The sequence below is a fragment of the Mytilus edulis genome, chromosome 12, assembly GCF_963676685.1.
Source record: "Mytilus edulis chromosome 12, xbMytEdul2.2, whole genome shotgun sequence".
NCBI classification, from domain to species: Eukaryota; Metazoa; Mollusca; class Bivalvia; order Mytilida; family Mytilidae; genus Mytilus; species Mytilus edulis.
The window spans coordinates 33,873,001-33,885,220 of NC_092355.1; the positions used below are offsets into that span (position 1 = coordinate 33,873,001).

General features: G+C 33.0%; 1 protein-coding gene across 1 annotated transcript in view; it reads left to right on the forward strand.

Moving 5' to 3' along the window:
• Positions 1-6,592, forward strand: part of LOC139498309 (uncharacterized) — a 78,262-nt gene extending 71,670 nt beyond the window's left edge. The window contains exon 11 of the mRNA XM_071286676.1: positions 5,183-6,592. Within this exon, the coding sequence (XP_071142777.1) occupies positions 5,183-6,503 (1,321 nt within the window). The 3' untranslated portion in view covers positions 6,504-6,592. The remainder of the gene's footprint in view (positions 1-5,182) is intronic.
• Positions 6,593-12,220: the final 5,628 nt, after the last annotated feature.

Below are 12,220 nucleotides of genomic sequence, written 5' to 3' on the forward strand. Positions count from 1 at the left end.
CGTCGCAGCCGCCGCCGACGCCGGATCACTTTCCCTATGTGAGCTTTCTGCAACAAAAGTTATCGGCTCGACAAAAATATAAAGACGCGTCATTTTCGCGTTAATGCGAAAGTAAACGCCCGTTTACTTTATATGTTTACTGATATTTTGGAGTTAACGCAGAGTTAACGCGACGTTTACATGACGTGCACTTTTTCTGCCCGTCGACATGTGATGTTCGGTCTGCACGCTACTGTATGATATAGTTTAGATCCAACGATGATATATTTACCAAAACAAAGCATATTATAAGTTATCTACGTTCATATCTGTAGATATGGATATCTTAACACCCTGAAGTAACCCAGTACACCATGAGGCGTATCCCCGGTCTTAGTCCGAATCGGGCGAGTTTTCTGGAAATTGTAACGTGAAAACAACGTTTTTTTTCATTATCTAAAAGAGTTTTATTGAAATTTGAAAATTTTACATATTTTTTACGGGGTGTAGCGTACTACCTTTGGTAAAACCCTACAAGTAGTCAAATATAAGACGTTTTTAATACGGAGACAGAGAAACTGGATTGAGTCAAATTTGGCGCTCAATGTTGTGAGAGTTACGTCATAAATGATGTGACGTCAACGTGGGTCATTTGCATAGCTAATTCAGTAGTCCCATCCATTGAAAATGAGGAAGTTAAGTGATGCATTTAATGAAATGAGTGTAAATGATCGGCATAATAGGACAAAATCGTTAATGAATTAAATATTTAATTACAAACATCATGGATAATCTACAGAATTCAATATTTCACATGGAGCAATCATGGAACTAAGGAAAACTTGTGTGAAAGTCCCCGGGATAATGGTTAGCAACGTCCTGGTATATGGGTTAGCAACACCCAGGGGCTATGGGTTTTGTAACGACGTGCTTTAACCAATCAAAATCCTAGATATATACTAAGCCGGGGGTAAAAGCTTTGTATCACCTATATGCAGTTTTAACTGGTAAAAAAAGGAATATAGCTGCGTGTGCTACTTTAAGTGATAATTAGGGTCGAAACTTAAGAAATTTACTAAAAGTTTTGTTTTTTTCCTAACGTTTTTGATTTTAAAAGATAAGTTTTTTTTAAAACTTTGGAGTATATTTTTTACATGAGGATGGTCTAGATTTGAAAAAAAATCGTAAGGAATAATAATTTTTTATCAGTTTCAGGATTTCAGAAAAAAAACGGCCTTTTTGCTGCATATTTATCTAATTTGAAAATCATTACCGTTGACTTTTTTATGAAAATTGGTACATGTATTCTTGGAACGCTATCAAACCTGATGTAATTTTTAAAAAAAAGAGAGGTCCATGAAATCTAATTCAAGTTCATTCAGTTTGAATGATAAAAGTCAGTAGAAAAAACATCTTTTCTCGATATATCACAGATAATCATCTCGGAAATAACATTTCGCAGTAGCAACGTCATAACCTCCCCTTTAACTGTATCATATGTCCCTTAATTGTCACGTAGACGCTTATATCATACTTTTGATTTTTAGATATGTTATTCTACAGTACCACAGGTGCGAAAACAATTGTCGAAGCGCGTACTACGGTTACATGTAGTGCTTTTTTTTTTATTTCAATCTATATATATTGTGCCTATAAATAATGTAGTGAAATTCTAATTATTTTTCTAGTATAATTTTTTTTGAGACACTACTTTAATTAAAAGTACTCATTTACAATTTACAACCTGGTCTCCTTTTTTGCTAGTAATATTAAATATAAAGTTCAAGTGTTAACATTGGCACTATGATTCTTTTTTTATCAATTCAAACTAGAAGCTTTTTGCTTTTCATACGTCTGTTTGAAACAACATATCATTCTAAATGTACCTGTCCCATGTCAAAGGCCTGTGATTCACTGGTTGTTGGTTCATTTCTGTCAAATTTGTTTTTCATGAGTTGTTAAATTATGAATAAGCTGTTAGTTTTCTCAAATGAATTGTCTCATATTTTTCATGTCTTTCAAAGCCGAGTATACGGAATGGGTGTTCTCAAGGCTGAAGGCTGTGTGGTTGTCTACAATTGTAGATTTCAATTTAATTTAGACTGTGGGGAGTAATTGTTTTATTGGCATTCATACCACATCTCCTTGTGTTTATTATGCATCAGTTATATTTGTCAATAAACTTGAATGTGAATCTGTGTTCTTGTACTGTTTCATATATAACAGAGTACAACTTTAGATCACCATAAGCCCACGCTGCATTGTCAGCTATATAAGGCCCCGATATGACAAATATAGAGCAATTCATGAATAGCTGGATTTTTCATAGAGCAGACCACACGAAGTTATCTTTAAAAGAGTGACTAAAGATACCAGAGGAACAGTCAAACTAAAAAATCGATTAACAACGCCACACATAAAAAACAAAAAGACAAACAGACAAATAATTGCTCACAAGACAAAACAAAGAAAACTAAAGACTAAGCAACACGAACTCCACCAGAAACTGGGGTGATATCAGATGCTCCGGAAGGGTAAGCAGATCCTGCTCCACATGTTGCACCCGTCGTGTTGCTCGATTTATTACAAATCCGGTAAATAGTTTAATTCGGTATGTGCTTATTTAGAATTTACTCAAAAAATCATGATACTTCTTTTTGATTTAATTTCGAAGGTACATATTCTGTATCCTTAACTCTTCCCTGTTCATTAATATTTTTTTTCTCACCAGCATATCAATAGGAAGAGAAGGTATGAGTGCCACTTTGACATATCTCCGTCAATACATAAAAAAATAACAAGTATAGGTCAAAGTGCGGCTGTTGTATTTTTTTCTCATTTTTTTTTTAGGGGGGGAGAAGTGGATTTCTATAAAATAAAATATATATAAGAAGACGTGGTATGGTTGCCAATAAGACAACTCTCCACCAAAAACCAACAACAACCATTGAATCTGAGGCTTCTGACTTGGGACAGCCACATGCAGATTTCGGGGTTAACTTCATTTGAAGGCGCTTTCCTTTTTCTTACCTTACACAGTGGTGTCTTTATGTGTATTGTGTTCATGTTGTGTCATGTTGTCACTTGAATATTTTTTCACATTGTCATATAACATGTATAAGTGAGTAGGAGGGTATGCTAGCCACTAAAGCAGGTTCAACCCATCATTGTCTCCTAAAATATCCTGAATATGACAGTTGTTATTACATAGTTTGTTTCTATGTATGTTGCATCGGCGTTTCTGTTGTTGCACTTCGGTGTTTCTGTTTTTTCGTTTGTTTCCTCTTATAGTTGATGTGTTTCCTCCGTTTAATATAAAAAAGAAGATGTGGTATGATTGCCAATGAAACAACTATCCACAAAAGACCAAAATGACACAGACATTAACAACTATATGTCACTGTACGGCCTTCAACAATGAACAAAGCCCATACCGCATAGTCAGCTATAAAAGGCCCCGATAAGACAATGTATAACAATTCAAACGAGAAAACTAACGGCCTAATTTATGTAAAAAAATGAACGAAAAAAGTTTGTAACCCGGATTTGTTTTCTCTCAATCGATTAATGACTTTTTAAAAGATTTATACTGTTGTTGCCTTTTGCTAAGGTGAAATGGGTGTCTTTCGCCATCTTGGATTGTAAAAAGCAAACAAACTTAGGTCAAGATTTCAATGAAGTTAACAAAATGTGATGCAGGCCTGCAAATAACTAATGTGAATTTCCATTTAACATGTTTAAAAGGACAAATTCATAACATTATAACTTATAAATATATTTTTTTGCAAGTAAAGATAATTTTTGCTTGATTTCTAATGTTTTTAAATTGGCATTTTAAGAGGAGGTAACTCTAAAATAGTTCATTTTCTGAAGGAATGTACAAGGAATTTTGCCATTTTGTATTTTAGCAGGAAAAAACGCACGGAGACTCTATCTTTTCTTTTGATATTCTTAAAGCATTATCTTAAAGCTATCTTCTCATATTTTATTAATTTTAACATTTCTATCATTTAGTTTAGCATTTAACCACATAATGATGTTTTTCCCTGTATAATGTGTATACAATGTGTCATTTTGTCACAACCTGTAGCTTGTGAAAATATGCAGTGGCCTATCGTTTTTATTATATTTTTGAACTTTTCTCAATATATGCTACCTTTTGGCAAAGTATGAACAAATTCTATCATTTTCTATTTAGACTCCCTTACCACCGTAACAGTACAATGTAAGAACATAATACAAAAATCAATTAAAGAAAGCTTCATTCATTCAAAGAGAATGGACGTGGACGGCCACTAATGCACCACAACAACAAAACGATACTTAGTACAGATCTGAGAGTACTTGTAAATACTGAGAGCTAGTTCAAGGCCATTAAAACTACAAAAAAATATAAGCAAGGACTTTGACAAGGTTTTTATTCCGGGGCCCATTGTGCATAGTTACTGCTCCTAAAGCCCTTTCATAAGTGTTTAACTTTAACAAAAACATAGAATCAGACTATACTATTGTGCATCTTCTATTTTATATTTTGATTAACAAACAATAATCATTCCTATGTTTCCTCTAGCAATCATAATCACTAGGTGCAAAAATTTACCCTCTTCTTCTCCTAAACCCATGATTTGAAGTTAAAAAGTTTTAAAATAATAATCACCATACATAAATATTGAGCACATCCTATTCAGATTTTGTATATATATATCTTAGATATCCATGACATTAATATCGGACATGGATGTCATTGGGTGAATAGTTTCACAGTTTCTATAATATCTCTAACCAGATTAAAAAGATCGGATTAACCATTCACCAACATGTGCATGAATCAAATCGAGAGCTGGCCTGTTTTATGTAGTTGTGTTTGCCTTTTTCACTGTTAACTTGAGACTTTGTTTTTCTCGTTTCCCGTTTTTAGGGGATTTACAGAGCTAACTGTAGAGTGTGACATGTTCTCGTGGTTACTGATTATGCAATTTCCAATACTTGTTTACATCCACATCATCTGGTCTCGATTGGCAATCATTTCACGTAAGGTTCGTCTTATACTTCTGTTGAGTTAATAATATAGTGACTGTGCTCCTCTTTGTTGTTGGTTTTAGCTTAATACTGTCTTAACTTCCTGCTCAAAACTTTGCATCATTAATTTGTGTGTTTTTAGTTTTGCATGTTTCTAATGTAAAAAATCTTGCATATATTGTAGACTACTTTCTAGCAATATGTTTACCTTCGATGAAACGTGTAGGCAATACGTCGACAGTATAAAAAGAGATTTACAGCAGGGTAGTCACCAACGTATATATGGGATCTTTTGGAGCAGGATAATACGCTTGATAGAATTAATTGAAGCAATCATGGAAAAAAATTACATAAATATAGCAAAAGTTTACTACAAGCTTCAATGCCGGCATACCCTTTATGCAACTGATACCCCTGTTAACATTCCCGTATTTATCAACAATGGTCTGGACAGTAAATGGGATATACCTTTACGAAATGCTATCGCTTCCATCAATGTAGCTGCACCTGGGTTATATCTGTATATAACTGATCGTAAAGAAACAGCAAAAGTTATAGTAGGAGATGATCAAGTGAATACACGAAATGTAGACACACCTTCAACGCGACCTTTAAATAAAGAAAAGGGTACTTTTTTCATACATTTACCTAAAAACTACCCCAGTGATGATCTTTTGAGCTACAGCAGAACCGGATCAGACAACATAATGCAAGGTTCAGCTATACATGAAATATTGCATGCTCTTGCATTTGATCATCACTATCAACGGTTTGATGCAGACTTGTATTTATCAATTGACGAAAGTTTAAAAGAAAAACAGAAAAATGACTTCAGCAAAACGTGTACCATTTTTAACTTAGTAAGACATGATTTATCTAGCATCCTTCATACAAATGAACAGAAAGGGAGATTCGAAAGAATTGAGGGAGACCCTTATAGTGCCCTTAAAACTAACAGCAGGAGATCGTTCGAGTTAAGCGAGGGTGACAAAGTTGCACTCAACCTGAAATACAAACCATGCAGATCTAACAGATACAATCCCAAAGTGAATTCAAAGCTGGGAATTCTCTATTGTGGACGTTCTGTCATGACAAATCATGATCAGTTTTCAAAAGGAACGACGAATAAAAATTGTGGACCAAACAACTGGGCAAATTGTCCGGCATGCCGAGTTATCCTTGATATTGTCAATGCAGATGGTTCCTTAGAAGAACTACCGACGGTGAACAAGTACATCGCCGATGGTCGATGGCAAGGTTTCAGTGGACTATTTTACTGTGGGAAAACCTATAATTCTTCATTCGTAGATACTTTGAATGTCAAAAGGGATGGCGTTTGTGGACCTGATGTCGGTATTCCATGTACTGATTGTGGCAAAATAATGTATCCAGAATATTCCATTGAAATGTACCTGCCAAAAAGGGAATCTCCCGTTCAGCCGAAGAGCACAACACCAAACAGGAAGAACCAGAATCAAGAATCTGTAACATGTACCATTTTGTAGACGATTGATTATCAAGGGTACTTTGCCACATTATAAGTTTGCGGAATTTTCAGATTACGTTTGTTATATAATCAGGTGTGCATGTAATTAAAAATGTTTCTTTTTTGTACAATTTATTTCAAAATGTCTCTAATGTGAAAGAAAGTTAGATGTTTTCAAAATTACAGCAGATGCATATTACATAGTTATATTGTATTTCTACATTTTATCCACATGTTATCTGAGTGCAAATTAATGTATGGTTTCATACAGTACTTAATGTACGACTTTTTATTATAGACATATCAAAGCTTTTATTTTGTTTTATGCACGCTAACTATTCTTTTTCCAATCAGACTTAGCTAGGTTGTTTTTTTATTTCTAGTGTTTTTCATGTTTAAGAACTAACTAAATCTACTAGTGGGACGTTTCGTGTCCTAAAAAAAATGAAAATACCATTATCTTTAACTCGTTAGGGTTAAGTGGTGAAATTGAGATGAAAGGGAAAGAAGATTCTTCATCAGTTACAATTGAAGAAATTTTATCTCACTTTAAAAGTAATTTCGATAATTTTCCATTGTTTTAATTGAAGGACAATACAATTTAAAGCTGTGAAAATTGGGGATAATATGGTAATTTGTTTGTTTGGGGTTTTTTTTTGTTTTTTTTTCTGTATTCATATACAAATTAACGAATTATGATTTTCATCTTTGTGTCTTATATATTAATTATTCATTCATTCATCCATGTCTTTATTTCCTTATAATTGAGATACAATGAATACATACAATTAACTAAATATCAGACAGCAAAAAAATAAACGAAATAGGTACAGAACAGTTTTTCACATATACAGACAAATATATACACTTTAGTCTCTCAGCATTAAGGCCTTATATAATCTCGATTGATGACATATCATGTATTGCCTAACCTGACACAACGTCCAAATAATGCTCAACACTGAACCACATGGGCGTGACAAAGCCTCTCAAACTCCGAATGTTCGGCACTTAAATGTAATGGAATTCTTCCAAGCAAAATTTGATATATATATCCTCATATTCACTTAGTTCAAAATAAAGTTGTAGCGAAAAATTCTCGATAATAATATCCCACCACAAATCGCGCAGCTCTATAGTGCAAATGCAGGAACAAAATGCATGGACATAGACATCATTAAAGTCACGCACTTATCTCCTGATGAATTTGGTATATCAGCTAACAGTTTTGTAATAAAATATGAATTTCGTATTTTTGCAAACGATTGTGCTTTTTTCCAGAAGTTTGTCATATAAACTGTTTTATGAATATTTCTAAAACGTATAAAATTGTCATCTAACGCAATACGGTTCAACCAGTTGTCTGACTGTTGTTCGTTAACTGTTTTGTGAACAATCGATTTCCATTGACATTTTGATGGGAAACTACCAGTATTGATATATTCAATAAGATATTGAATAAGTCCATATGTTCTTAGAATGTCAATAATATCAGGAATGTATCCATAGTGACGGCGGTGAGGGTCTATGAGGAACGCAAATAGTCGAACCAAAAATATTCTTTTTGAAAGATAATTGTTATCTAACATACACAGTTTTTTAAAAAAAAGATTAGTTTTCTTTTGTTAATAAAACTCATAATCGGATGAATTCCAATAATGCTCTCGCACATATCAGATCTGATAGAAGTTTTTAAAGCTAATATGTGTTTGACAATGAAGTGCTGAAGACAATTAAGCGTCGTTATATCACAGGATTTGAGGTTATATTCTCCCTCACTACGTTCGTCCGAATATAAAGTAATTATATTCTATGGCCTTAACAAAGAACAAACGACACAATGTAGGTGTGCTGCTCGCTATAACCTCGATAATTCTATATAATACATCAATGTATGTATCAAATACAAACAGAATAACAAAAATATCATAATTCCAATTACAAATTCACATTTAATCACGTGTCTTCTTTAGGCTATAGCGAGAGTCGATGGTCAGAAAGGTGACCGCACGGGTTTTAAGTGCGGACAAATGTTCACATGTCATGAATATTCATGAAACGTACGACGAACTAAATTTTATTTACTCCATGTTCCGCAGCCATAAAGAACGCTTGGTAAGACAAAAGTTTTGTATAATTTAACTAATACAGACGGATTAGTTGATCTTGACATTACTCCTGTCAATGCAAAGTATGCGTTTTTACCTTTTCTGCAAGCATTTATAGTTCTGTTCTTAGTTTTGAATCGGAAAATAAGTTCAATACCTAAATGTGTATAGTTGTCAGATAATGGAATATTCTTATTTCCAATACACCAGTGGAAGTTAACATTGTTTTCTCTTGTATTTATGGAGAATTGCATAATACTTGATTTGCTTGCGTTAAAACAGAACCGCCAGTTTCTAGAGTACTCGAAACACACATCAAGCATGCGTTGCAGAGACAGTGGGGACGTGGCAATACATGATATGTCATCAGCAAGAGTAGGTGCACCACACTTGATACTGTATATACCTGTGTTTTGATTGTATTTCTCAATTTCACATATTAAATCATTAATATAAATTAAATACAATATACCAGACAGCACACTACCTTGTCTTACACCTTCTAACACTGGGAAAAAATTGGACTGGTGCTGGTTAATAACTATAGCACTTTTTGTGTTTGTATGAAAGTCATTGACTATTACCCATAATTTATTGTTAACACCTAGTTGAAACAATTTGTACATAAGACCAAGTCTCCAGACTGTGTCAAATGCCTTCCTAATATCAAGAAAAGCTACAAAAATCTTACTACAAAATTCAAGATTATGGAAAATTGTCTCATGTAGATTAAAGGAGGCTGTTAGGCAACCGAGGTTCTTCTGAAATCCTTGTTGTTGACAGTTAGGGAAGTTTATGTTTTCCAATATAATTAGCAAACGGTTTTTTATAACATGATCAAAGACCTTTGAAATACACAGCAAAAGTGTAATCAGACGGTAGCTGTTAGGAGATGTTTCAGGTTTATTGTTTCCTTTAAAAGGTGGTACTAGTAAACCAAACTTCCAGTCATAAGGAACACGACCTTTTTCACTATGAGGTTAAAAAATGAAGTGAGGCAACGGATAAAAACTTCTCCGCCGTATATCGAATGTTCGTTTTGAATTTTGTCGTGTCCGCTGGCTTTTTTACGTATCAAGGATTTGACAATATCGCGCACTTCACATTATTTAATGACTCCACCAGGTAGGTTCTCATTGGAGTTACAGCAGGTGTTTAAAATCTCTGAATACTCACTGTCAATAAATTGTTTCTTTTACGTATTAAAAGTGTCAGAATTGTCCGTTGTACAAATATTTGAAAAATAGTCCATAAAGGCATTCGCAATGCTTTCTGGATCATTACATGTATCACCATTATGGATAATTTCCGGATAAATTCTTGATGTTGATGGTTTACATCTTTTTACTAGTTTCCAGAATAATCGAATATCACACTCAGCTGGTTCGTTTATGTCATCGTAACATTTTTGAATATATTGTTCGTAAGTTGCGTTTTGCACATTCCGAAATTCATATTTGGCTTATTTGTAATGTTTATACAAATTAACGAATTATGATTTTCATCTTTGTGTCTTATATATTAATTTATACAATTTAAAAGTTGTATAATCCCATTCTAAACTGACAAGATGTGTCAAATTTGCAATAGAAAAAAAAATTACAAGATTTTGTAATAATCTTTTTGCCTAATGATTTTTGTTGTTCGGAATAAAATGATATGCTTCGTCGTTAAAGCATATAAGAAGTGTATGTTTGAAATCAGAAACGTTTTATTTCTTCCTGTTTTCATTTTTGAATTAAATTCCTGCAAGAATGCTTGGAAAATTTCGGCATCAAAACGTGTGTCTCGTGTTTACCATCTTTGCACCAAGATAAAGCAAAATTGTTCATTGCTAGCTTTCGCGGTCTTTTTTTCTTTCGAAATGGACCCCGGACGAGACAAATCTTTTTAAACAGTTAAGGATGTATAGATTGATTTTAAATCGTTCATGATTTGAACCAGATGCAAAATGATATGATGAGCTCTTTTTTTCGGAGTCTTTTTTCTGCTACTGTACGTTTCTTTTCTTATATTTCAATTGCAAGCCTTTTTCCCGTGTATTGCGTTAGAGCCTGACCTTTGTCGAATATTTGAGCTCAACATAATGTTATGTAAAATCATTTATATATTCAGAACTACTAACATTGTTATAGTTTTAATCAAAAATTGTACTTCATGTAATTAGATATCTTCCAATGTGATATTAAAGTAGCTGATTATTACGCAAATTATGCACGAAAATGAATACAATTATCACTACGATCACGACGTTGGTCAACGTCAAATTAAATGAACGGGAACATAATTGGCATTACAAAAAGATAATAATTTATCCCGCAGTTCAAACAAATGAAAATGTTTATGACACTCTGGTTTCAAAAATGCCCACAACACAATTGCCACATATGTCACCCGGAAATATTTTGCATTTTCAGCGTCTTGTCTAGCTGACTGTACGGTGTGGGATTTTGTTCATTGATGAATCCCTTACAGTGACTTATAATTGTTAATTTCTTTCTCATTTTTGTCACTTTTGAGCGTTGTCTAATTTGCAGTTATGCCACAACTTCTTATTTCTATTATATAACAAAATTGTATCATGAAATACTATAAAAAGCACCAAATCATAATGTTTTATGTATTTTGTTTATATCCATCAAATGATATGTATAATCATTGATATTGATTGTGATTAAAAAAGCTTGCATTCGAATCACCTGCTATTTATTTCGAACATACAGCAACATCGATCGTGCGCCATGCGCAACATCCTTACAAAGATAAGGAGATATGAATTGATTGCAAATTAATTAGAAAATCATTCCACAGGTCGGGAACACTACCTTATATGACAATGCATGAATTAGCATATTTATGTTCTCGAACATGTAATTGTTTATTTACGTATGACGCAATTAATGTTTACCTGGGTTTTTGACCAATCCACTATTTAATTCTTTATTACTTTGAGCAAATGACGCTCATCAGTACAAATATAATATATATGCAAATACAATATATCATAAATAAATACATAAAACAGATATAACTGATAAATGAATACATCCGAGAAGAAAAATAATCTGTATTAAGAATTAATAACTTTTAACATGTCTGTTCTACGTTTAAATGCATGGAAAATAAATTTACAAAGGTTACATATGTCTTTTACATTTTCTGTGCTCAACAACTGTATAAGCTTAAATCACGATGGACGCTTATAATAATATGGTTTAATATACTGTCTCCTAATTCCATTATAACAATCACACTGTAAAATAAAATGAAACTCGTCTTCTAATGTATTTAAAGTACAGAGAGTGCATTTTCTTTCTGATCTATTAACACCGTGATATCGTCCTGTTTCAACAAATAAATTATTTGAAGACAATCTTATTCTCGTTAGATACACTCTTAAATTCACATGTTTAGTAAGGTAAAATTGTAAACGAACATTATTTACACAGTATTTATATAAAAACACTTTGGCGCTCCATCCAATAATTGATTCAAATATTGATTAGCTTGATCAAATATTCTAGTTTTCATAAAATACTTAAGAGTGTCATTTACAACTAAATGATCTTGGTTACCCCAGAAGTCATTCAGACCCAAATTAAACAATAAGTACTTCAGTTGATAAATC